Source organism: Kogia breviceps, chromosome 8 (genome assembly GCF_026419965.1).
Source record: "Kogia breviceps isolate mKogBre1 chromosome 8, mKogBre1 haplotype 1, whole genome shotgun sequence".
NCBI lineage: Eukaryota > Metazoa > Chordata > Mammalia > Artiodactyla > Physeteridae > Kogia > Kogia breviceps.
The window spans coordinates 10807930-10835036 of record NC_081317.1 but is presented as its reverse complement, the minus strand read 5'-3'; the positions used below and the strand labels follow the sequence as shown (position 1 = coordinate 10835036).

The 27107-nt window shown below is 53.6% G+C and overlaps 2 protein-coding genes across 5 annotated transcripts in view; one reads left to right on the top strand and one right to left on the bottom strand.

Moving 5' to 3' along the window:
- The window catches only part of NEK6 (NIMA related kinase 6), an 86137-nt gene extending 65207 nt beyond the window's left edge, over positions 1-20930 (top strand). For all 4 annotated transcript variants that reach the window (XM_059073151.2, XM_067040752.1, XM_067040753.1 and 1 more), the window contains 3 exons: positions 9644-9738; positions 16251-16364; positions 19373-20930. In XM_059073151.2, coding sequence (XP_058929134.1) covers positions 9644-9738; positions 16251-16364; positions 19373-19483 — 320 coding nt within the window. In that variant the 3' untranslated portion in view covers positions 19484-20930. The remainder of the gene's footprint in view (positions 1-9643; positions 9739-16250; positions 16365-19372) is intronic.
- Positions 20931-21972: 1042 nt separating this feature from the next.
- PSMB7 (proteasome 20S subunit beta 7) overlaps positions 21973-27107 on the bottom strand; it is a 75780-nt gene continuing 70645 nt past the window's right edge. The window contains exons 12-13 of the mRNA XM_059073160.2: positions 24590-24741; positions 21973-22199 (exon numbers count right to left, since the gene is read on the bottom strand). Of these exons, the coding sequence (XP_058929143.1) occupies positions 22088-22199; positions 24590-24741 (264 nt within the window). The 3' untranslated portion in view covers positions 21973-22087. The remainder of the gene's footprint in view (positions 22200-24589; positions 24742-27107) is intronic.

Sequence of the window (27107 nt, the reverse complement as noted above, 5' to 3'; positions counted from 1 at the left end):
TCCCCGTGCGCTGCCGCGTCCACAGGCCTGGCCCCTCGAAAAGCACTCTGTTCACTCATGTGCCCCGCGCTCCACGACCCAGCCAGTGCGTCTCGTGTCTCCCTGTCCCCGAGAGCCCGCGGCATGCCGACAGACACACGGCGTCTTCTTGTGACGGTAGAGGTGCTTTCTGGAAGACACACTTTCCTGGTGGAAACTGTCACTGTTCATACAGGTCCCGATGGCTGGAGGCTCTCAGGGTGTAGCACACAATCTGGAGAAACGTGCTAACTCAGAGATCAGCCGCTCCCAGCTGGGAACGTGTGTGTGTGTGTGTGTGTGTGTGTGTGTGTGTGTGTGTGTGTGTGTGTGTGTGTGTGTGTGTGAGAGAGAGAGAGAGAGAGAGAGAGAGAGAGAGAGCGTGTGTGTGTGCGCGCGTGCGTGTGTGTGTGTGGTTGTTTTGAAACCGTCATCCCCATCTGACCCCGGAGGACCCCTGGCCCGGCCTCCTTAGCAGCTGGCGTGTCATGGCTCTTCCGTTAGGTCAGAACGAAAGGATGTTCAAGGACCCGCCAACCCATGAGTTCGTGACACTTCATTCTTGCCTCGAACAGATGTGAGGGGCTGTGGGATCCTTCCTTTGTGCTGACGAGGAATCTAAAACCCAAGGAACTTGAGTGATTCTTCTGAGTCGTGTGGCAGCAGAGCCAGGACCCAAGTGCAGGCCTCCCGGTGCAGGGCCCATGCTTCTTGCAGGGGATCAGGCTCAGGGGTCCTGGAAGGATCTCCCTCGGGAACTCAGCCACCAACTCCCCGTTCCTGGGAGGAAACTGTGTCTTTCCTGCTTCCCTCAGACCCTTCTCTTTGGGAAAATCAGTGTGTCTTGTCAGCTTGGGACCTTTTACACCTCTGGTTTAAGAGCTTCAAAAAGGCCAGAAATTCGAGGGGAACCGTCAAAGGGCAGAGTTAAAGCCACTGCCTCCTGTCCCCTGTCAGTCAGGCCCCGGCCCTCCTCGGTCCCGCTGGGGAAGAGACTGTGGCACTCGTCAGAGCTGGTTAAGATCACATCATTAGGAACGTGCAGAAATTCGGGCTCGTCCAACAGTGTGAGTTTATTGACTTGGACTGGTGCACTTATTATATTAATGAGAAGGAATTGGAACTTGGGAAAAGGCCGCGCGGATGAGCCTGGCTCCTCCTGAGGCCTCAGAGTGGCTGACGGGCCGCGTGGTGGGTGGAAGGAGCCCTCCTGGGGCTGTTGGGCCACCGAGCTGAGAGGCCCGCACGGGCTCGGCAAGGCCCTGCTGCCAGAACCGAGAACTGAGGGCCAGGCCCCATGACGGCAACAGTGCAGAGCCAAAGCCCAGGGCCTGAGGTCTCCAAGACACAGGAGAAAGACCCCCTTTCCATAGCGAGGTTCTGCACACAGCTAAGTCTTGTGCACACGTTTGGTGGCGCGGGAGATTGAACTAATTGCAGTTGCACTGGGACGCGGGAAGGACTTGGGGGGCGGAGCCTCCTCCATACCCTGTGCGTGGGTAGGAATTATGCATCCGTTGCATCTCTGCGCACCTACTATGTGGCGATGCCCTGGTGGCAGCCACCTTGTCCCCGGAGGCTGCTGACCCACGTCAGGGCTTATGCACATCCCATCTCCTCCTGCCTCCTCCTCCCCGCCTCCGTATTTGCTAACACGAGGCTGGCATGAAAGGGCATTAGTCATGCCATGGCCAGGCTGACAGGTGCGGTACCCAGCGGTGGCAGAGCGGCTGCTTCGGTGTCAGGAATAGGAGCCGTAATTAGAGCGCAGAACAGAATGAGCGTCAGACGAATTACCAGGCAGCAGATCATATTTGTCAGGAAGGATTGCATACATAAAAATTAAGTGACAGTACACGCCGGCATAATGAAAGAAAAATGAAAGATTTGCCTACACACAGCTCACAAGCTACAAGCAAGTGTCTCGCTCCAAGCAACGGCAGCAGCTGCAAGACAAATTGTGCGGCTGGGAGAGCAAGGCCCTTCCCGCTCCGCAGAGGAGACAGGGCAGCCTCGGGCTGGGATCAGGGGTGGGAGGTAAGGCAGGCTCACACCCAGGCCGGTGCAGGGCTCCGCACTGCCTCTCGGGGGGGGCGGGGGGGGATGGGGGAACAGGTCCGGTTGGGGGTAACCCCTGTCAGGTACCTGCGGTCAGGACATGCTGGTTTTCCCAGGCCGCTGAGCCCTGGCCTGGCCATGGGGCATAAATCCCTCCTCCTCCCTTCCCTGAGCCGAACGCCCCGGCCCTGGGCCGGGCCTGAGACGTGAGATTATGGGGACATGAGAGGACGCAGCCTTCCCTGCTCTCAGGGGGCCCCCAGACTGGTGGGGAGGCCGACAGTCCCAGGGTGGTGTTGGGTGAGGGCAGGCGGAGCCGCCTCCCGCGGGCCCACTGTGTGCAGGCACAGCGTTGGGCTCCGAGACGCGGCTGTGCGTGAAGGACCTGGGCTCCACGGGGGGCCTGGAGCTGCCTCACCCCATCCCAGGGCTGCCCTTTACTTCCGTTTTCTGTCGTCACTGAACTCGCCAACGAGGTGGGTTAACAAAGAAGACAAGGCTTAAAGGATGTTTGAAAAACACGTTGCTTCTTAAAACGTTATCCCCATAAGGCTTCTGTCTTCATTTGACAGATGACGGAACTGAGGCTCAGAGAGGTGCTACCACATCCCTGTGGTCCCTGGGCAGGCAGGGGCCGGAGCCCTTGGGGGGTCAGCAGCTCTCCACGGCACCAGCCGGGAAGTGGGCTTGGGGCCCAGTGAGCTCTCTGGGTGGGGAACACTGACAGCTCCCTGGGGGGAAGCCCACCCCACCTCGTAGCTGTGGGCCGTGTGGGACCTGGGGCTTGTCCTGGGCCACAGGGAAGGAAGATTGAGCCTCTCCTGTCACGACAGCGCCCCCATGAGTGTGCCCACGGCCAGGCGCCCCGGGGGCCCCATCGGTGTGGGCTCAGAGCGTCATGCAGATGCGTCCCTGGCGACCTCCTGCTTCGTCCTGGCAGCCCAGGACACCTGGGAACAACTGGCCCAGAAAACCTGCTTCAGTAGGTGGAGCCCAGGTTCTAAGCGCTGACCCCTGGCAGGGGCAGATCACCTGTGGCTGGTGAGCGGCTCCTGGCTTGTCTGCCGCCTCCCTGGCGTTTTCAGGGACACAAACCCTTAGAACAAGATGAGCTGGTGGCAGGGAGGGAAGGGAAGGGCTCAAGGGGACGGCCGATGAGGAATCGACCCGGGCCTAGGATGCAAACCACAGCTTGTTCATTCACTCACCCAAAGGTTTGGGCCGCTCACCCGGAAGGCCCCTGCCTTCGGGAGCTTACAGCCTGCGGGGGAATCCATTTAGCGTCTTCACCACGAACAAAGCACTGTTCTAATGATCATGTCCCAGGTGGTACCTTGTTTAGTGCTCCCGCCGCCCTGGGGGTGGGAATCATCACAGCCGGTTAACAGGGGAGGGATTCCAGGTGCAGTGAGGCAGCACCTTTGTGACGCCAGGTGGGTGGTGCTCCAGCCAGAGCCACGTGGCGGGCGAGAGCCCCTGATACCTGGAAAACCCAGGGTCCTGCATAGAATCGCAGAATCGTGCTACCTGACTCTCACATCCGTTAGAGATGTTCTGTGTGGGAACTAAAAATAGGCAGATATAACAATATGGAATCAAGTCAACGCTGATAAAAGTGCAATGTTTTTTCAACATCGCTGCTTCTCCAGAGGGCCAAGTGTAGCCTGGCATGGGGTCAGCTGGTAATTAATGTAAGGAGAACTTGATAACAAGTGGCGGCACAGGTGAGCCTGTAGGGGTGTGCGTGTGCGTGTGTTGCTGCCCAGAGATCCAGCGTTGCGGGGAGTGGGGAGAGTTTGGAGAGGCCTCGAATGCCAGGCTGAGGACCCGGCTTTTCTCTCTCAAGGGATGAGGAGCCAGTCGGCCTTAGGGGCAGGGACATGGCCCTTGCCTTGGGGTGTAGGACGGGTGGGAATGGGCAGGACAGCGGGGGCTAAGCCACCAGTCGTCCAGGTGAGGCAGAGCTGCTAGGGCAGCGGCCAGAGGGCCAGATGGGAGGGGAGCCCCCTCAGGATGTGAGGCCTGATTGATGTTGGGGGCAGCGGGGAGGGAGTTTCATAGGCTGGGGTCTCGTGCAGCACAGAGGAGGAATATGGTCCTCACCTGCTCCTTTGTGCTGCCCTCTTGGCCACCCCCAGCCCTCCTTTCCTCAGTCCACTCCCCTCACCCCCCCCTCCACCCCCCGGGGTCTGTGGTAGCAGCAGAGCCTTCCCAGAGCCCTTCTGCCTGCATGTCTGTGTACCAGGAGGTTGAACTATCCCCATTTTCCAGAGAGGGAGACCGGGGCTCCGAAGCGTGGCAGAGAGGGCCCCAAGGACCATGAGTTCACCCCGTGTTCCGCTGATGGGGAGACGAGGCTGAAACAGCGGTTCAGTTCTCTGCTCAGCAGTGGCTGCAGCGGGTTCAGACCTGGCTGGGGTGCAGCTCCTTTGCCGTCAGGATGGCGCCCAGGCCTCCCGGCCCGCCCAGCGGACGCATGTCAGCACCCACACCCCGTTTCCCAGCCATTTTCAAAACCACCATTCGGGGAAGAAGTGCAGCCCACAGATGCAGCGTCCCCTTCATGTGAAATCTTTGCCTTTTTCATATCTAATGAACATGTTTCAAACACCGTGAGCATTTCAAAACACGGCAGAGTTTGTTTTGACAGGAGTGGCGCATCTTGGGAAGCGGGGCCCTTTAATCAGCCTCCGCTTTGAGGTCCCACGTTCTCCTCAGATATCTGCCCGGTTTGAAATCTGGGAGTTCTGGGTGAAGACGTGGGGAAGGTCAGGGTTTGTTAGGCTCCTCTTTCATATGCAGAGCTCCATCCCCGGAGGGGAGGCTGGGGGCGGGGCGGGGAGCCCGCAGGTCTGACGGGGAGATGCCGGAAGGGAATTTGAGACCCTGGCTGTGTTGGCTGTGCGTCTGAGCGTCTCCCTGGGACTGTGCTGCTGCTTTGCCGGCTGGAAGGGCCCACAGGGGCACCCCCCACCCCACCCCCGGGCAGGGAGGGAGCCAGGCCTCAGGGCCACTGTCTGTGGAGGCTCCTCCCTGTACCAGCTTCCGCCTCTCTGCCCCAGAATCACCGCTCCCCCAGGGTTCAGGGTCACATCCTCCAGGGCCCGCTGCAAGCTTGGAACTTCTTTGAAGTCTCTCATTTTTATCTTTAAAATTCACGCACGTTGTGCATTATCCTTTATAATGTTTGAGCACTTCCTGTTGGTACAAAAATCGGGTTTTCCAGGCTTATTCCCGGGGAAAGCTGGCAAAACAGGAAGAGGTGCTGTGTTCGCCCCCTGCAGCTTTGTATACCTCTAGCACAAGCTGAGAACCCCTCTGATGAGGCAGAGCACAGACCAAGGGGGAGCAGCCCCTCCCCTGGGTCAGGGGACAAGAGAAGCTGCCCGGAGGCGGGAACAGTGGCGGCCAAACTTCCCTCAGTTAATGCTTCATGAGTTCATTTGTTCCAGGGATGTTTCTGCGCATCTGAAAGGAGGGCAGGTCGGGGAGGCTTTGCACAGCCCCTCTCAGGTTGTTAACACGTATCAGACACTCTGGGAGCTTGTGGGAGATGCAGGTGTCCAAGTTCCAGCCCTGGAGGTTCTGGTTCCGCAGGCCTGGGGTTGGGCCGGGCGTTCAGATTTTTAACAGCTTCTTCCAGGTGATTTGGCTATAGCCACTGATCAGTCTAGTCTTTCCTTGCTCAACTGGCTCCTTCTGGACACATGCTGGGACAGGCAACTCACCACCTCCTGATGGACCCACTCCTGGGAGCGCCCAGCACAGCATCCAGGCTCAGTTAAATTGCATACACATGGGTGGGTGGATGGATGGATGGACAGACACACGGATTGATGATGGCTGGCTGGCTGGCCGGATGGATGGAATGGCGTATGCAGCACTGGCATCTTAGAAGAAAGTACAGATCACATTTGGGCGTTTGCCTTTTCCCCTTAACACCAGTGGAAACCGGGGTACAGCAGAAGGGAGCAATGACGAGGTAGAAGGTTGGGGTGGAGAGTGGAGGGAAGGGGTGGTGAAGCCCCCGACCTTTCTCTCCCTGGTGCCCCCAGGCTTTTACCCCAAGCAGGTCTGAGGCAGGGATCTAGGGGCCCAGCAGAGGGACAGGGGAACAGACCAAATGTCCAGAGCTCACCAAGCAGCTAGCGCTCTGTGGCCAGGGGAGGGGGCAGTTTAACTTGACCTTGAGGAACTCACCAGGAGGCAGAGGCACAGAGGAGAACCTGGAGGGCAGGCCGGGGTTGGAGCCGGGGGCACAGCTGCTCAGAGACTTCATTTTCGGACGGGCCTGGCCAAGGCAGCCCTAGACCAAAGCCTGGCCACTCATCTAGAATGAGCAGAGGATAAGACTGAGGGTGGTGAGAGGTGTCAGGGCCAGCCCACACTCCCAGCCTGGCCAGGTCGGGGGCAGGGGTTGGCCAGGGGTCTTAAGGATGTGGTGCAGCCAGATGGAGGGCGCTACTGTCCCTCACTGAGGACAGGGCCTCTGACCTCTGCCCCTCCCCCGCTGTCTCTGCACCCCATCAGCCCCCTGTGGTTGTTCTCTGCAGGAGACTGTTCTCACCTCTAGGCATGTCCCCCCACAGCACCCTGAGTGCTAGAAACACTTACAGTTTGGTCTGAGGTTCCCACTATTAAGTGAGAACTGTTTGGATTTCATCCTGTGGTTTGGCTATGACAAGTCATCCATTTCACACTTGCCCGTTCATTTTCATTTTGCTCCCTTGTGGCTGAAATATACAAGGGGTTGCTACTGGAAGTCGCAGTTTGCTTATAGGATCCCACATGGGTTCATATGTTGACTGACAGCTCTTTCTGCTGAATAGCAATTAGCCCCCTGATTTCAGCCATAAAGTATGCATATAGGATGACACAGTTCGCAAAACATGTATTTAAGTGATGTCTTCTCTCCTGGGATTATTGCCATCAAAGGATGCTTGGTACCCTGATAAAGCGCTAATCGGGTAGTCCCTCTTGGGCAGACATCAGTTAAGTAAGTAGTGTGTTAGGCTACAAGAAAAAAAGTGTTAACCCTGATACGTACTATCTGATAACATGCAGATGGGTTCATTGATTCAGTGAGTAGATGCTTAGAAGGTGCCTGCTATGACCCAGTCCTGGGCAGGGCACTGGGACACTTTGGTAACAAGGTCCTGCCGCCAGCGTGCTCATGCCAGGAGCATGGGTTTCCAACACTGTTCACAGCCTCTACAAGTCAGGCATGATCGAATTTCTCACCCATCTCCAATGAGATGAGAAAAGCTAGGAGATGAAAAAGTTTTCAAACAGCTAAACTTTTTCAATGTGAAGTACTGTCCTTGATCTTGAGATGGAGTCTCTATTTGGGTTGGCCAAAAAGTTCGTTTGGGTTTTCTGTAAGATCTTACGGAAAAACCCAAACAAACTTTTCGGCCAGCCCAAATACTCGTTCCAGTGTTAAACTGAATAGTAGTGACACGAAATGGTAGTTGGGATTTTGTGTTTTATTTAAACACCTTTACTTGGCAAACATAAGTCGCTCTGAAACATCTTCGGCCCATGACAGCCTGAAGTCTGGGCCCCTGGTTTGGGGCACCTGTCACTTTCCTAGTCTAGCTCATCAAAAGGCCTCTTCCCCTCGCAGGGTCCCCTGTGTTCCCACATGTGGTGCTGGACATCCCTCCTTCCTAGGTTCATCAGCCCACATCTCAGGCTCAGCCTCCGCCACGCTGGACTCCAGCTCCCTTCCCAGGCTCTGGCCAAAACAGCAGCAGCCACTGTCACATTCACATGGTGACTCCAGGCCAGTGAAAATGTCCTCTTTGTAGCAACCTTTAAAATCTGGTCCTAAAGCCTCCAGAACAGTCATCCTCCAAATGGACTGATATCAGAATCTCAGGTTACAAATCTGTGGTTACAAATCCAGATTCCTGGGCCCCTCCTCGGCCATGCCAATTCGGCCCCTCTGCTGCAGCTTGCACGCCTCTGGTGATGGGGAGCTCACCACCTGTCAGGAAATCCTCCCATCTTTGCCCAGCTCCAGATATTCAAGTGTGACTCCTCTGCTTTTTAATTGAGACATGATATGCGTACAGTAAAGCTCTCTCAAGCCCTTTCCTGATCACTTTCCCCCATAAAGTAATTTTTCCTGTTTTTGATAAAAATGGAATCAAATAGTGGGCGCTCTTTTGTGCCTGGCTTCCTTCCCTCAACATTGCGTCTGTGCAGTTGATCCATTTTGTGGCACGTACCTGAGATTTGCTCTTGTTCGTTGCTGTTTAGTATTCCATTGTGTGAATAGACCACATTATCAGTTTATCTCTTCTACTGGTGATTACCATTTGTTTCTAGTTTCTGGCTATTACGAATAAAGCCGCTCTGCACGTTCTTGATCATGTCTCTTGATGGACCAGAGCACTCATTTCTCTTGGGTGTGTACCTAGGAGTGGAATTGCTGGGTTGTAGTGTAGGCAGTGTTCAGCTGTAGTAGATGCTGCCAAATGGTTTTCCAAAGTGATCGTGCCATTTTATGGCCCCGTCAGCAATGCATGAGGGTTCCAGTTGCTCCGCACATCACCACCTTGGTTTATCTCAGTCTTTTTAACTTTCACCATTCAGGTGGGTAGGTGGTGGGTAGTACCTCATTGTGCTATTAATTTGCATTGCCCTGGTGAGTAATGAGAAACACAGTATCGTTTCATGTGCTTATTGGCCAGTTGGATAGTCTCCTTTGTGAAATACCCCTTCAAGTCTTTTGCTAATTTGAGGGAGGGGGATGTTTGTCTTGTATATTGATTTATAGAAGTTTTAAAATATATTCTGTATATGAGGCCATTGTTGGGTATATGTTTTGAGACGATTTTGTCCCACTCTGTGGCTTGCCTTTTAACTCTCTGAATGGTTTTTTGGTGAACTTAAGTTCCTAATTTTAATGAAGTCCAGTTAATCAATCTTTTCTTTAATGGTTAGTATCTCTTCTATTCTGGCTAAGAAATCTCAGCCAACCCCAAGTCTGGACATGCTGATTGGTGCTTGTAGCCAAGGGTGGTGGCTAAGAGTTCAGTTTCTGGAGCCTGAAGATCTGTGTTTGAGCCTCAGTCCTGCCACTTTTCGGAGCCTCGGTTTCCCCATCTGTAAAATGGGCTAACACAAACACCATGGTTGGTCCACATTCACAGTGGTTGTTTTCACTGTTGAGAGCCTTATCTGGACTCTTCTGGGATTCAAACAGTCACCTTAGAGGATATTTTGGTCCATTGCTTCCCAGAGCCTGGCCACTGTGTCCCACTCTCCCCGGGCAGTTCGCAGAAACGCCAGTCTTGAGCCGCTCAGTCCCCAGACGGATTGTCAGGTCTGGGTGGGTCCCTATCTCCAGGGGCTTTTAGGGCCCTTCTAGCGCGGGAACCTCCAGTCTGTCCCAGCCCTCTCATTTGCCAGAGGAGGGGACAGGAAGAGAGGGCAAGGGGGCTGCCCAGGATCCTGGTGAGGCTGAGGCCAGGCTTCTCCCCCGCCCTCACCCTCCCCACCTCTCCCTCCTGTGCTGCCCCTGCACAGAGGATAAGCACCCATCCTTTTGCTATTTCAGTGGGGACACCATACTACATGTCACCAGAGAGGATCCATGAGAACGGCTACAACTTCAAGTCTGACATCTGGTCTCTGGGCTGTTTGCTGTACGAGGTGAGTGTCTGGCCTGCAGCTCAGTGGCATCTGGTGGGGCATGCATGGTGGGCACCCAGCTGGGGCAGGCCTGGTACCATCTGGGTCCTGTCCTTCACCCCACTCGGTCCAACGTCTGCCTGATTAGCAGTGTCAGGCTGGAAGAGGTTAGAGGGGTGGTCCCTTGCAGGCTAGGTGCCACTCTCCCTTGGGATGCTCAGATCTGGGCAACTAGAACCAGACGGAGAGTCCAGTGTCTGCTTGCTGATGGAAGGAGCACAGGCAGGGGGGTCTGGTTGCCCCAGTTTCCCTGGCAACCAGGGTGATTCTGTTCACTCTTTGTCATTTATCCACGGATCAGGCCCCATGCCTCTGAAACGCTCCCCACTGAGGGGCGGTCACGTTCTTCCAAGCTCAGCAACGTGGGTCTCACTAGAGACCACCCCTGTCTCCCCTGGGCCGTGAGGTGGAGCCACCAGATGGCCGTTTCCAGATCTGGTGGCCACCCTGGATGGAGGGACAGGAATATATCTGAGTCTTGGTAGGCTCAGACATGAGACACCATGAACTTGTAAAGCCCCCATCCATTTTGGCCAGCCACCGGGGACCCTGGATAACTGGGGGTCTAGGGAGCACAAGCCACACTTGGCCATGAAGGTGTTGCAGCTGCCGGTGAGAGGCGGGGAAGCCTGAGCCCTCTAGGATCTCCAAGTTGGTGGCCACACCCTCCCACCGCCCTGGCCCTGGACCATCCCGTGCTGGGCAGGATTCCATTGGTCTCCTCATCTGTAAAATGGGAATAGTAGCTGTGCTGCATTGTCGTAGGCCAGATGAATGAAATAACAGATATGAAAGACTCTGAAGACCCTCTAGGTCTGTGAGACACCAAGCATGGTTTGGGTTTAAAGTTGGAACCTTGATTATTTTTCTGCTCTCCCTGGGGTGGACTTGAGCATCCCTGGAATCTGGCTTGGAACTGATAAGCCGGAGAGTCTCCTAGGCTAGTGACGCACAGGATAATGTTGCGGGACCACTAGGAGTGTCTGGGAGTTGCAGAGACTGACTTCTTTGCTTCCTTGGGAGTATCGATGCTGGGAATTGACCTCATGGCCCGTGGGTATAAGCTTCGGGACTCAGCTGCCCGCTGCTGATGCACAGGGACCGGGGCAGCTATGCGGTCGGGGTCTCTTGGCACTGGGATTCCCCACTCCCTGCATTACAGACGGAGACCATGAAATCAAAACTCTGATTCCTCGGCAAGGTTTACACTTCACGGCATCTTTCTTTTTAAGCCAGTGGCCTCCTATTAATAGCAGACATTTCATTTTAAAAGAGTGGCCTTGTGGGTAAAGATGAAGCCAATTGGAGATGTGGCCCTTGTGGCGTTTGTGCCTGAGCCTCCTTCCTCTGGAGGTCTGTAGTGTGGGCGCCCTGTGGAGTCATCTTGAAGGTTTATGGTTGAGTCAGGCCCTGGCAGTCAGAGGTGGGGAGCAGACCGTGCTTTCTGGGACTCACAGGGGCGTCTGTTGTAGGAGGACTTCTTTTAATGAGCACCAAACAGGAGCAGCTGCGTCCAGGTGTTGCCTCCAGTGGGACTGCAGTGGATAAGGGTGCAGAGTGGCTTCTGGCCCTTGGGGATGAGGAGGGCAAAGCTGTGAATCCGTCCCTCGTGGGGAGCACGCAGCTCCCATAGCTGTGGTAGTTTGCGTGGGAGAGAGGCGGGGCCTGGTGTGGGCCCAGACCTTGGTCAGAAGGACCAACCCGAGGTCAGAGCTCAGCTCCCGCTCACCCCCTGCAGGCCCTGGAGCTCCAGGAGCTTCAGTTGCCCAAGTGTAATGGGAGTCACACCTGCCTCATGAGGTGTGGACGGCACCTGGCTCAGAAGGCCCTCCGGCAGTGCGGGGCAGGTCTTTGAAGCGCTGTTACTGCCCACCTCGCTGCCCAAGAGCCCCCTGAGCTGGTGTCGGCGAGCAGCTGGCCACATTTCCCTTTTCGCTTTGGCCAGTGGGGAGCCAAAGTCCAGCCATTGTCTGTCCCCTCGGAGACTCGACTTTGTCCTCCTGCCCTCGTGGATACTGTCCCTAGTCCAGGGTTCTTTACCCTTCCATTCTGCGTTCAGGATTTCTGTAAGCCACTTCCTGCCTCTGTGAATCGTGTGAGTCTCCAAACGTAAACAAACAGGAGATGAGGGGTGACTGGGCCCTGCTCCTGTCCTCAGGGCTCCCGAGCTGGTGCCACCAGCTCCCTAGAGGCAGACTGCAGCCCTGAGTCCCTGCCTTGGGCACCTACACGCACTTCTAAAGAGGCAGCATCCGTTAGCGGAGCCCCAGCCTGGAGGTGCCGGTTTATTTCATCACTGAGGCTCGCAGCCAGGGAGGGGAGTATCAGCAGTAGGAAATCAATGAAATCAATCAAGTCCTGCGTCTCCGGGGACAGCTGACCTGAACCCAGTGGCCCCGGGCCTCCAGCTGAAGAGGGCTGGCGTGGCGGCCCTTCTAAGGGCAAAAGGCGGTAGGGGCCCTTCCCCAGGCTGCCACCCCTGAGCCCTGTGGGAAGACAGAACCAGGCGTTTTCCCAGCAGACAGGAAGGGCCGTGGTAATTGGAAGGCAATGCCCCCCAGACACGACTGAAGCCCCCGCTGCACAGCCTGTGGTGCGTCCTGAGGGCGCCAGCTGTAGATCTGCGACAGGCTCCCCACCTCACCCGCACACCCAGATCACATCCGAGGATTCTAGGCAGAGCCAGGGGAACACACCTGGGCCAGGGCGGCAGGTGACGGCACAGAGCCAGAGAAAACCTGCCCACAGTGGGGACAGGCCTGCCCTTTCCCACAAGCCCCGGAGCGGGCTGGAAGTCTCAGGAGCCCCCTGGGTTAGGTTCCTATGGCTGCTGTAATAGATTACCGATTGGCTTCATACAACATAAAATTATTCTCTTACCATTCTGGAAGCCAGGAGTCCAAAGTCGATTTCAGTGGACTAAAGGCAAGGAAAATGAAAAGACCACCCACATTCCTTGGCTTGTGACCTCTTCCTCGTATCACTTAAGTCAACACACCTCCTTCTCCTCTTCTGTACTCAAAAATCTCCCTCTGCTCCTTCTTATAATGATACTGTCATTACACTTAGGGCCCACCTGGATCACCTGGGACACTCCCCCCATCTGGGGATCCTTAATTTCATCACATCTGCCGAGTTTATTTTGCCATATAAGGCAACACGTTCGCAGGCTCCAAGGATTAGGACATGAACATCTTTGGGGGCCTTTATTCAGCCCACCACACCCCCTTCCACCTGGGCATCCAGATGTCCACTGAGGACCTCGCAAGGTCACCTTAAGATGCTGATGTTGACCCGTGGCTAGTGAGGAGCTGCCACAAAGCACTATACCTGGCCTGAGCTCCTCAGGGTGGGTGCCAAGTGGGATCTGTCTTGAAGAGGTCAGCATAGGAGAAATGGGCCAGACGGCTCAGCCTCCGGGAGCAGCACTGCCAGGGACATTGTAGTGAATCACTAAGAATCACACCAGGCCAGTCCCAGCTTTGCTGTAAGGGAGAAAGCGGGCTCAGAGAGGTGGAGAGACCTCCCAGGGTCACACAGCAAGGAAGTGACCTAGATGGGCACTGGTACCCAGGTTGTCGATGCCTGCCCTCCTGTGAACAGGAGCCAGGAAGGGACCAGTGGTCCTTGTGGAGCCAGGGCCTCTCCCCTTCTCTCCAGCCACCAGGGAGGGCGTAACTGGTGGACAAAGAGATGCAGGGCCTCTGCTCAGAGCCCCTTTGAGGGGAAGGCCCGGTTGTGAGGATCCCCCAGCAACTTCAGTGGCCCCTCCAGGAGCTCCCAGCAGGGATGCCCAAGCTTGGCCTGTTGGAAGACCTGGCGCTTTATTTTCATTACCCGGCACACCCCGTGGAGGCACTCAGCAGGCTGCCTGGGCTCTGCAGGATTTATTTATTTTTATATGGGAGCTCAGCGCTGAGCACCGAGCTGAAGGAATCAGGATCCTCAGTGGGGGGCCTTCTTACAGCAGCCTCAGCCTGAGGAGGCTGAGACCAGCAAGAAAGTGGGCCAGGGGACAGGTTCAGCCGTGCCTTGTATGGAATCCTGCTTTGGAATTCTGGCTTGAGCCAGAGAATGGTCTGGATACCCCCTACCTCATGGGGAAGCAGGGCTGCAGACTGCTTGGCAACTAGCCTCTGGGTTCAACCTTCACTCCCGGACGAGCTCAGGAGATACTGGTGATGAGATGGATGTCCGAGGCCCTGACAGGGCCAGAGTCAAAGGCAGTCGCTGTCCAGTCTGAGTCAGAATCCCCTTCTCCTTCTGACATCTTCAATCACACACCAGTTTCCCTGAGCCCTCCCGGCGGGGGCAAGTGGCCACACTCTCCCATTTCCCCGTCTATGTGTCATCCCGGTAACGCCAGGCAGGAAAAGTTCTGCATTTGAGGAGCAGCGCTGAGAGCCGTGGCCCTGGCAGTTCTAACAAGGCCCCAAACAGCAATTCCTCCTCTGCTTCAACCAGTCAGAGGTGGGTGGTCACCGGTACGAGGAGATCTCGCCATCCGGGGTAATCGTTCTAATCCCAGTGTCTCAAGCAGCCCCAGAGGTTCCTTCACAGCCCAGTGCTCTGATCTGGGTGGAAGGCCCGTGGCCCGCAGCTGGAGGGGAGCAGGCGGGGATGCTGCTTCCGCTAGAATCTGCATTTATGGACGCAGAAGCCACTGGGAGCCAGAGAGGGCTCCTCTGGCATAGCTCACTGCTGACCCTGTTCAGAAAGCTTTTCTGAAACAGTGTGGGGAAGGTGTCAGGAAGGATGGAGAGATTCTCTGAAGGGAGGGGCAGATACGGGGCTCATGCCTCGCCATTCTGGGGCCCTTTTGGAGTCCCACACGGCAAAATCAGATCAGGCTGGCTTGTTGAAAGGATCACCCAGTCCCTCTCGCAGGTTAGACACGTGAAAAACCAGAGCCCGTGTTAGTGGGGCCGACCTCCTTTCTACTCTGAACAGACACGCTTTCCAGGAAAATCCATCTTAATCCTCCTGCCGTGACTTGAAGGGCACCACATCACCCCGAATGACTGCCCTGGAGCCTCGGCTGCTCTCTACTGTAGCAACAGATGTCCTTTTGAAACTGCCCAATTAACCCTTTGCACCCGAGGTTCTCATTTTAATTACTGGAAAGACATCACCCAGGTGATGCCATTTTGCATGCTAGATGGCGAAGCCAGTTCAGTCAGGCTGCCTGAGCCCACAGGGGGCAGAGCCTCTGCATACTCATCCTGCCCCGCCAAGTGCCAGGGCCACTCCCTGCAGCCTTCCCGCAGGGCTGGGTTTCCCGGTCCACGCGGGTTCCCAGCCCTCCTCAGAGGGGCCCAAGCCCCTGGTCAGGGGGAGGAGACAGCCATGGGAAAGCACTGTTAGGGCCCAGGCTCCTGGCCCACAGGTGCTGCCCGGGGCACACTCCTGACCTGGGTCAGAGGAAACCCCCAAGTCTCCAGGCCACACTGCCTCTCCCGAGGCCACCTGGGAGCCCAGGGACACCGCCTGGGCCCTGGAGACCCCTGTGCTCTTCTGAAGGAGGCAAGCCCTGCCCTTGCTCTTGGGATCACCTGACCTGTTCACAGGGGCGAACAGAGCGTGGGGCAGAGCAGGAAGCTAAAGCTGATGGGCTACCACGGTTTCCCCAGCCCAGAGACAGGGCTCGCCCCCCACCTCCCGGAGCCTGAGGGGAGCGAGGATTCCTCAGGTGTCCCACGGGCCCCAGCTGTGAGGTCTGTGCCGAGTGGCCCTGGCAGCCTGGCTCCTTGAAGGGAACCAGGGCCAAACGGACAGGCGGGCGCAATTACCCGACGGCACTTCATTAGCAGGAGGTGTCGGGCCGTCATTTGGAGGCAGGCAGCAGTGAGCGGGAGTGACAGCAGCACTTGAATCCCATTACGGAGTCATCAGCCGATGGGGCTGGCGGGCGCCGTGCTGGGCTGCCTCACGGGCAGCCCACGGCTCCTGGGTGCCCCCGTTGGAGATACCCCACCCCCCGTCGTGCTCTGAATGGTGGGGTGGGAAGTCCGGGTAGTTCCCTGACTGGGTGAGAACCCGCTGGGGCCTCCACGGTCCCCCAGCAGAGGGCCTGCTTTCGAGATGGAGCCAGATGACGTCCGCTCAGGTTGCGATGCCTCCTGTGCCAGCCAAGCCTCACCACAGCCCTTCAGGTGGAGCTGCGTCCATTTTAGATGAGGAAACCAGAGGCCAGGCGTGCAACTGCTCACGGCTGGCCCTCAGGACTCAGCTGCCCCTTCTTTACTGCCTTTACAGTTTTGTCAGGGAAACTTCTGTCCCGCTTAATTTGCTTATATAACAAGGATCGTGTAAAAACTGCCACTCTGTTGAACCCCAGCTTCCTCAGGACATGGGGGAGTCTTGCTGGACAGCCGCTGTGGTGAGGGCCCAGAAGCACCACACCCCCTTCTGGAGCAGCCCCTTTTGCCCTGGACCTCAAGGCTGAAAACTCTCTCATCCCCCTCTCCTTGCAGATGGCAGCCCTTCAGAGCCCCTTCTATGGAGATAAAATGAACCTCTTCTCGCTCTGCCAGAAGATCGAGCAGTGTGACTACCCGCCCCTCCCCGGAGAGCATTACTCCGAGAAGGTGAGTTTGCTGCCGCCGGGGCTGGGCCTGGTGAGCTCCAGACGCAGGGCTCGAGGAGGGGCAGCTCCAAGATCCCAGGGCTGTGGGGCTGAGCTTGGGTTCAATTAACAGAGCTGAGAAGGAAGATTTCTGGGGAAGTGACTCAGAAGGGGAAACAGCAGTGATTTTACCGGAGGTCTCAGGGACCCCAGTGTGGGCCCCCCCACAGCAGGGCTGCAGGCCACCCACTGGCAGGAACCAGCAGGAGCTGCCCCGTCAGCACCCTCCTGCCCGTTTGGCTCCCAACCCAGCGCTCGAGTGGGAGGCTCGCTGCTGCGGGGCCCGGAGACGGGCTCCCGGTGTCCAGCAACAGGAGCCAGACGCAGGGGGTGGCAGGGCCTGGCCGGCCCCACACCATTGCTGGCGGCCACTCCGCTCCCCTGACAGGGAACCAAAGCAAGCAGCCTGGTCTCCTTGCCGCCACAGACCTAGGTCAGACCCCTCGTCCTTTTATTTTCAACATCTTACACAGCGCGGGACAGCCTGACGGGTCTGGCCATCAGGCTGTGACAGGTGAGGCCGTGGGAGAGCATCACCTGCCTCAGTTCCCTCATCTTGAAAGCAGGCCTAATATTTTGCCTTCATGGATGAAAAGTGTGGTTAAGAGTGTAAACAGATGCATAGGTTTACACACTCCCCTCACCATTCTTGGGCAAGTCACTGAACTCTCAGTTTCCTCATCTGTAAAATGGGATAATCCTGGACTCTACCTCACTGGATTAAGGATTAAGGCAATGCATTTACAACCATCATCATCTGGCTGTAGCACAGGGCCTGGCTCAGAGTAAATGCTCAATATGGGATATTTTTGTTCAAGGTCAGTGCTAGTGGGTGTGATCGGGAGTCTGAGTCCTCCATGGGCCCACCCTGCAGGACCACAGGCCACTGCCTCACAATAATAACAGCTCACATTTATGATTTACTGTGTTGAATTCCCCCCCCCCCCACCTCACTAATGCCATTTTACCAGGAAGGAAACTGAGATAGAGACTGGTTAAGTAACTTGCCCAAGTCGCGTAACTTGCTTGTGGTAAAGGCAGGGCTTGACCCAGATGACCTGCACCTAGCCACTGCGCTACCCTGTTTCTTGAGGGCACCCGCCCCTCTTCTATAGCCAGTCGTCCAGCCAGAGTGAGGAGGTGTCCGTGCTGCTCACTTCACAATCCTGAAAGCTCTGGAAGGAGCAGCCCTTTGCCCACCAGGGCCCTGGGTCTGGGCCAGACAAGCTGTGGCAATCGGGTGCCCCGGTGTGCGCTAACCCTGTATGCCAGCAGGCCAGCTAGAAAGGTCATCAGCCACCCTTCTCCTGGCCCCTCTGCTCCCAGTGCCATGCCTGCGGCTCTGCGGCCTCTCCCAGCAGCCAGAGGGCCAGGAGCGCACATTCCTACAGAGCTCTCGCGAGTACCTTTGGAGGAAGTACTTACGCTCCAGAGTGGAAGTTGGCAGGAAAGGAAAAACTAGTTAGAGCTCTTCACCAAGTTAACAGTTGCATTTGGTTTTTCTTCCCCATGTTTTGTTTGAATTTGGAATTTTGTTCGTTGGAATTTGTTAAGAAGCTTAGAGCCATGCCACTTGGAGCAAATGACAACTTCTCTGTGCCTCAGTTTCCCCACCTATAAATGGGAACCATAACCTCTGCCTCATGATTATGAAGCTGAAATGAACGAATCCACATAAAGCCCTCAGCCCTCCTCCCTCCCAAGTCAGTCCTTCCAGCGTCCAGCGCTCCTACTCCCCAGAGCACCTGGCTTTCACCGGTTATGTGCAACTTTTGGAGGTGCTAATTCTTAGCACTGGAGCTCCTCAGCACACCTCACTTTTGAAGTTGTATGTCCTCTTAGAAATGGAAATGAGACACTTTCTCTTCTGAAATTTTCAAACATGCGCTTATTGCCAACTGTGTGGTTTACAAGTGAGCAATTCGGGTCACAGAGACTTTACCTTAATGTGGTTTTCTTGGGCACTTTAACCTGTCAGAGGCCAACCACAGCTACCTTCCCCTGAACACTGTAAGGTTCTGAAGAGTATGGTCTCATCGTGGGCAACCTCAGACTCCAGGAGTGTCCAAGCCGGCTGCAGGCGCAGCTGCATCTGCCCAGGGGCTTCCCGCTGTTTATAAAGCAGTGAAATCCCCAGAAAGGCAGCAGGCAGTTTGGAGCATCTCCTGGGGGAGGAACCCCAGGCCCCTCAGCCTGGAACTCCTCAGGAGTGAAACAGGGAGTGTGCACCGTAGCCCGGGCCTCCACATGACCCTCGTGCCCACCCCAGACTTGCTGACCGTGGCCGCAGAGTCCCCATGAGCCCCCTTAAGTCAGGATCTCCCCTCTCCCTGCTGCGGCCCTGGCCAGCCCCTCCAGCAGCAGGTATTTAAATGAAAAAACTTGCAGTGAGCCCAGTGATGCAAGTTAAGATGTAGGCTTTTTAAGGTCATTATTTTAATTACCATTAAAATAATTGGCACTCTGGCTATCAGAAGAATGGAGGTGATCAGAGGATCAAGGTGCCCCTCCCCCACCCCGAGGCAGGAGCAGCCTTCAGTGTCTGTATAATTAAAAGCTCCGTCTTTCATGAGCACAATAAAGAGGCCAGGGGGTAGGCAGACTGCAGCTCTGCTGCATGTTAATACATTTATTATGATCAATAAGCCCTTGCCTTGAGTTTTGTCCTCTGGTTTGGGCATCTGCATGACTGACAGCAGACACACACACTGTATGCACAGATTTAGCCAGTAGTGTAGGCAGCTGAAAGTTCAAAATTATTTGGAGGTACCACTCTCAGGGTCTCCAAGCATGGCCTTGGGGGCCAGACAGGCCCGGTGCTGGTCCTGCTCTCCCCTGGCGACTACTCGCCCACCACTCACCTGTCTTGAGCACCATTCCCCATCTTCTAGTTGCCCTGAGGGTCATGAAGTACCGCAGAGCCTCCACGAGGCTGCTTAAGAGTAATACGTATCATCCTCTCCCCCGCAGTTACGAGAACTGGTCAGTATGTGCATCCACCCCGACCCCAACCAGAGACCCGACATCAGCTACGTGCACCAGGTTGCCAAACAGATGCACGTGTGGACTTCGAGCACCTGAGCGTGGATGCAGCGCGCCTTCTCGGAAGCCACACCGCTCTGCCTTACCTGAGTCTTCTCTCCAAAGTGGCCACCCGGTAGCCAAGACCAACTAAGACAACAGGGTTCAGCAGGTTCCCCAAAGAGGGGCCGGGCTTTACAGCAGATGCTGAATACAGGGCTGCTGGGGGGAGGGGCACTGGTCACGTGTTACTGGTGGTCAAATTTGAAAGTCCTTTCTTTAAACTGTTGTGAACACTCTCAGCTGGGTTGTTAACAAGGGTGGATGGTTCAGTGAGCCACTGAGGCACCTCTTATATCTGACTGTAATGTGAATCTTTCGGATAATTCCTTCAGTGACCTGTCAAGGTTTGAACTAACAGGAGAATCCAGGAGACTGTGTGATTTGTAGTGAGCCTTTTAAAATGGTTAGTAGTAAGTTTCGTTTAGCTCTTAGAATCTTCAAACAATCAAGCCTGTGTGCTTAATTTACTCTGTTGTAAGGGGGAGAAAGTGGAAATAATTTTTTAAGTATAGTGGAGATTTTCCTAATATTTTTATCTACGTTTATAACTTGATGAATTACAATGAGGCGAACCCAGCATCTGGTATAGAGGCAAATAGTATTTGAAAGCCATGAGTGTTTTCCGTGCAGCCCGGCTCAGCCATCCTCTCCTGAACACCTGCTAGTACTAGGTACCTCACCTGCTTGAATGCTGGCAGTTCATTTAACGATCAGTGTTAAGTGTTTTCCTCCATGAGAAGGAAGCACAGGATACGAAAAATATGCGGGCTCTGCCCTCAGGCTATTCTCTGTACAAGTTCTGGTTCTGCACCTTCCTAGCATGACCCTGGGCAAGTTTCTTAGCCTCTCTGAGCCTGCTGCCTCATCTGTAAAATGGGACTAATAACATCTACCTTCAGGGTTGCTGACAGAATTTGAAATAAAATATGTAAGTTACCTAGTACATTGTAGACGATCCAAAAATGGTAGCCACTCACCCCTTCACAAAGCTGAAGTCCATGGACCATGTAAGTCAAGTTAATGTACAACTGTATTATTTGTAGGAAACCAGAAATGTGTTCATTTATTTCTTGTTCCCAAATAGGATTAACTGTGAAGACTAATTTATAAATGTGAACTTAAGGAAAACTCAAGCTCTGAAGGAAATAGTTTGAATTTTGTTTTTACACTCAAGTTAATCCTCAAATGGTCTAAGTTGTCACCCACGACTTAGTGACAGTTCAGCCCTCCAGAAAGAGTACATGCCTGTCCGCTCCACTGGTGTCCTGGTCAGGAGCTCTGACCAGGCCTCCCTGGGGATAAAGGATTTGGGCTGGGCCACTGCGCTGTTTCCATGTGTGAACTCTGTTCTACTGTAACACTGTCGGGTTTGAGAAATTTTCTTCAGATGCAGCCTCTGCTTTGTACTCATTCTCCATGGTTGAAATAAAATGGGGTAAGAGGGGTTCCTTCTGTGAATGAGTACGATTCATGAGTAATTTTAAACCAGCTTCACACCACAGCACGACTTCTAGAGCCTCCTTTAAAAACAATTTCTCAGGCCCCAGACATTCTGAGTAATCTGGGAATTTTTTTAAGCTCCCCAGATAATTTCGATAAATTGTCAGCCAAGCTGCTATCCTAAATAATTCCATTGTTCTCCCCACCCACTCCTGGCAGTTTAACAAGGGAGGCTGGCCCAAGAGGGGGCGCGCTCTGGAAGACCATGGCACCAGGCCTCTCTCTCCTCCTTGTCCCCCCAGCCATGCTCGCCCTGGGGGACAGTCAGGCACTCACCACTGAAAGTTTTTCTGATTCCAGACAGATTTTTTGCAAATACTCTGCTTAAGGGCTCTCAGAATCCCTACTGTGTCTGTCTCCCTTGGCAGTATCAGCGCTGGACACAGATGAACTTGCTTTCTGCACGCCATCCGCTTTCAACACCATGAGAACAATTCTGCCTACTACTCGGACCCTCTGGACGTATACAATTTCAACCATTCACCAGGCTTGAGTGTTTGAGAAACGATCATATCCTAATTATTACAGATAGTAAGGCCCAAAGCATTCTTTTGACTTCGTGAAACTGGCCAAAGTGGAGTTCACCCAGGTTCATGCAGCTATATAGCAAAGCAAAACTGTCCACCTACCTCCTTTTTCTTGGTACTCAGAACTGATCATCTCTATTTCTTTCCTACTTGTCTGTTGGGGTAAAAGGCCGTGCCGCACTCATCCTAAAAAAACAAAAACAAAAACCTGGGACTACCCTGAACAAAGAGAAAGTGAGTTAACACCAGGGCTGCACGTAATAAATGTTCAACTGAAGAATAAGAGCAACCCAATCTGACTTCCTGCAACAAATGGGGCCTCGTCTGTTTTTAGAAGGCTTAAACTGCTCTCGCACCCACCTGAACGCAGAGTAGTATTCAGGGAGGGATGGGGAGGCCAGGTCGATGGGCCTTAGCAGCCCCAAACACCACACAGCCCCGAGACTTCAGCCACTTAACTTGGTTTTCATTTTTTATTGGGTTCATTCAGCAAACACTGGCCGAATGTCTTACAGGGGGAGCCTCCACTGCCCCCAGTCTTCTAGAGCAATAACCAGACATCCACCAACACCATTCAGGAAGTGTCCATTGTTTGGACTGTTTCTTCCAGCACCTCAATTTCCAGGCTAGTGACTTTTTCAGTGAGGACTGCAGTGGTCCCTTTCTCACACCTGTACCGGCCAAACCTAATGAGAGAAAAGCAAACGCAGAGAGTTAGGATCCCCCTAAGGGGCCTGATGGCGGGCTGGAGAGAGGGACAAGTATGCAGGCAGCGAGCAGGCCTGGACTGGAATCCTGGCTCTCCTGACTCCCAGTTCTGCGACCTTGGGAGGATTCAGCTCCCCCAAGGTTCACGTTCCTGGGCTTTCAAGTGCTACAAAATGGGGATACCTGGTAGACATGATGCACATGAAAAGAGATAATACAGAGCACCTGGCACTAGGTGGACATTCAAATCTCCTTCCCCACCTCACCATCCCCAGAAGATGCTGGAAAGCATTTGGGCCTCTGCCTTCAAGCTTCAACCTCCCTAAAGTACCTTTCAGTAACCAGCAGGAAGTGAATCCTTTCATTAAGCTGCCATGGCCACTGTCTTGAATAGTAACAAGAATGACATAACTGTTATCTTAAACAATTTAAAAATATTTGGAAGCATAAACAGTATAAAAATGACCCACAGCCAGACTCTGGGCTTGTCACTTTTGACCACACTCTCGAGACTCAAGAAGGGAGAGTTAACTGTCCCCACAGGGACATGGTAGACCAGCACGAGGACACACCCAACACCACTCTTCTCAAGGTGAACCTGACAGAGGTTTCTCTGAGCACAAGGCAGTCTAGAAGATAAAAATCTGAACGGCTGATTTCACAGTGGGGCCAGGAATTACAACACTGTCAAACAGCAGCACAGGTCCAACTGTTCCTCTCATGTGTCCCCAGCTGGGACACTATTTCTGTCAACCTGACATGGACTAAGAGGAGGCTGCTGGCTGTGCCATGACTACGTGCTCCCTGAAAAGCCAGCCTCTCAAACGGGAGCTTGTGCTCGAAGACGGCAGGAAGCAGAAAAAAGAGGGCGACACAACAGAGCTCTGTACAAAACCAGGAGTAGGCACAGCCAAGAAAAGCTGGCCTGCATTTCTGCGAAACCTTCCCACAGTCCCCACAAAGTTCTCTTAAAGGATCCCAGCAGTAGCCCCGCCCCTCCCCTGCTGGTGTGAAGACGCTGTTCCTTCCCCCACACTGGACGGACCCGTGGCAGCTTGTGGCCTTGGAGCCAGAGCCCCATGTGACTTCTGTACGCCTGACTCATCTGAACCACAACGTCTGTGGGAGGTGTGGACACAATAAGAGCCTCCTCACCATCCTGGCTTACAGCACCTGTTTCAGCAGCACGAAGGGAGGGCTTCTACCTGAATCAACAGTGGGTTGCAAAACAGGGCTGCAGAGGAGCCAATGGGAACCTGCAAGGCCAGGTCCAACACAGCCCCAGGCCTGAAAGGTTGCTTCCCTTCCCACCTAGGGCCCGGGAATTCCATGGGCTCATTAGCAATCACCTAGTCTAGCTCCATCATTTCCAAGACAGGTGCCCAAAGTCACCACACCAGGCCATGACGGTTCCCCACCCCGAGCCAGAGCTCCTTGTTGCTGTGCTGCCCTACCCCACCGTGAACACGTCTTCACAATGCTGAGCGCACACTGCGGTGAATACCTGCTGGTTCTCAAAGTTCTATCTGTTCCTTGTGAATTACTCCTGACTTGTGGAGTTGAGTGCATGTGGTGGGAGTTAAAGCAGCATCGTGGAAGGTGGTGTGCTTGCTCTCCTCCAGCGGAGCTTGGGGCTCAGTTTATAAATGCCGCTGTATACATTCAGATGAAGACAGCTGGAGCAGAGCTCAGAAGCCACATTTTGAGCAGCTCAGCCTCCAGGAAGAGGTCAGGCAGCTGGACAGCCATACAGGACTGCTGGTGAGCAGCTCACCTGTCACCAGGGCTGGACATCTTCCAGTTCCGCCAGCACATCAACTAGAAGCTCGCCCCCGACTCCGAGCTGGACTGCACCACGGAGAGCAGTGCCTGCTCAGCATGTGCCATGGGCTAAATAAATGGCATGGCTCCCTCCAGAGCAGGAAGCAACAGTTAGCTCCCAAGGCCAACTTTCAGAGACTCTTAACCAATGGTTGATAACCATCTAGGAAATGGAAACCACTCTGAGGAAAAGCTATGGGTTGGATGCCCTGGAAAAGGTACCTTCTCACAGAATTTCATACGGAATTTAGAGGCATCTTTAAGAGACTAGAGAAAGGACAGCACGTGATTCAAAGCTCTCCCTGCAATCCCCAGTCTAGGAGTCTTTCCACTCAACCTCTCCCATCAACATTTTACAAATTGTATCACTTTTCTATACCTGACAGCAACCCACAATCATAAAACAAATAATGATTCAAAGGTCTGTTGAATAAAGCTGGCTTGGGGACTCTGGCTTTACTTAACGTGGGTAAGAATCAAGAAAACCCCGTCCAGATGCCATGAATATGACAAGGGTGGCGCCACAGGAAGAATCTCCTTCACTTACCTGGTCCCCTTCTTATTAGGCACTGAGAACGGGCGGAGAAAATCCAGCTTGCTCTTGCTGATGACACAGAGATCAATGTTACTTCCAGACCCCAGGTCATTGAAGATGCCAGCTGCTATGGCTTCACTCACCAGTTTCTTGGCTTCCTCCTCCTGAGAAAGAAAATAGCAACAATAGTGTCCACAGTCAAATGGAGGGCCTGTTCTGATGTCCACAGAGTGCTTTCACAAGCAGTAAGAGAAGAGGAAAAGGAAAAAAAAAGAAAGCCAACCTGTGAGGTAGGCACTGTTTTCAGTGCCTGTTTTATAAATGAAGAAAAGGTCTCAAAGTACATCAATATCTGTCCAAGGTTTCTCAGCTAGTAAGTGAGAGACCCAGGCCTTTCAAGCCCTTTATGCACACACTCCCTCTTTAAACAAACTGCTTCACGTCAGACGCTCACCACATAACTGAGAACTGTCAAACAGCAGCACAGTTGGACCTGTGGGCTGACAGGGCAATTTATCACCTAAAACAGGGGTTGGGAAACTTTTAACAAAGGGCCAGGTAGTAAATATTTTAGACTTTGTAGATACACAGTCTCCGTCATAACTACTCAAACTCAGTCATGGTAGCACGAAACAGCCACAGACAATATGCAAACAAGTGGGCGTGGCTTGTGCCAATAAAACTTCGTAAAACAAAAATGGGCGCTGGGCTGGATTTGGCCCATGGGGTGTAGTTTGCAGGCCCCTGATCAAAAATGTCGAAAAATGGCTGGAATCTGCTTCCTGGTAACGTAATGAAGAAAGTCAATATCATGGGGAAAAAACGAACACCAAAACACAGCCCTGGGGATATGCTGGCAAAGCCAAGGGTGGGCCCTCTTGCCCTAAAGAATCTATCCCCTCCCACTAATAAGTCTGCATGTTCACTGAAGTGATTCCCTTCTTTGAATCACTCTCTTACTTCTCCTTTAAGAGCAAGTCTAAGTCTCCAACAATTACTGGTGTAAAAGTAGATTAATTTATTTCTTACCAAGAAGCATCAGACTCAGGTTAACTACAATGCAGTGTAATAAGGGCTAACGGATAACTGAGAAGGAGCTGTGAGAACACTGGCTGGGGTGCGTAAAGCTTCAGGGAAGGCTGAGGGACAGGTTGCACACCAGGCACTCAGAAAATGGGGCAGTGAAACAGAAGGCAGGCGCCAGAGGCAGCAGGGCAGGACCTGGGGAACACCAAGTTCAAGCTCTCTACATAACAAGGACAAAAAATGAACCAATCTCCCAAAGAAGAGACTTTAACTTGAGCTGTAGCCCACCTTCCCCGTACACAAGGGCATGAGAGTCCATAAACATGCAAGCTGAAGTAAAGAGCTCATCCAAGTAACATCCTTGGAGAAACACGGATGCCCTGCCCAAAATTCCAGCCTGAGATCAAAAAGCAGGTCCACTGTCTTCAAGTCCTGAGAAGATCGGAGAGATCTCTCAGAGCTCCTGCTCCTCTGCCTGCCCTAAGCCACTAAGTGGGATTCCAGTGACATGAGCATTCCAGTGACATGAGCGCCCTCTTCAGACTCAGAGAAGGATAGAGAAGGCCCTGCTGGAAATGGGATCCTTAGCAACCCAGCAGCAGGGGCTGGGGGGGGTTATTCTGACCTTTATCCCACCAGGTTTTTCCACTTCCTGAGTGGCACCTATGTGGGGTCAACGGAACCAGTTATTCTCTTGTGCACATACAGCCCCACATAATTCATTCAAACATGATCCTCTAATCAGAAGTTCTCTCCTGGGATTCCCAAGCCTATGGAGACCAAAAGCCTTACCAGAAACCAGTGAAGGTGGCAGCAAATAAAGCACCTTAGAGCAGGAGATGGCCGCTGCCGCTGCTACCAGAGCTGGCAAAAACCAACCACTAACTTAACAAATGCAAAACCGTTTCAACTTGCGTCTGTTAATAAATAACCCGTGGGGCGGGGGGGGGGCGGGGGGGGGGCGTCCTGTGTATCAGAGCATCTTGCTTATAACTCTGCTCCTGACCTACATCTCCTCTTCTCTGCTGTTCTATTATTTTGCTTTGTCATCACCGCTTTTCTCATCACTGCTGCTGATGCCTTGAGCCAGCCAATAGTACCAAGTGGATGTCACAAATGCTACTGGCAGCACTTAGTACTGCAGATTTAAATTTCCCAAATTATTTTATATTTGGGGACGGAGATGGGGGAAGACTTACAAGAAACTGAAATATACACATTATATTAGGCATGCATATCTGACATCAATCCATTACAATCCACTGATACCAGGATGCTGACAGTGCTCAAATTACAGGTAAGTCTTCCTCTATTTTGCAAATATTCTTTAATGTGAGTAGATGAACTTATAAAACTTAAAAATGTGTAAAATATATTACATATAGCCTGAGTTACTCATAAAATTATCATGTGTGCTATTATTTAAGTGTAATGCTTTTAAAAATTGGAGAAATATACCTTTTAAATTCCTCCCACCCACCCCCCAATTCTAGGGAAGATAATT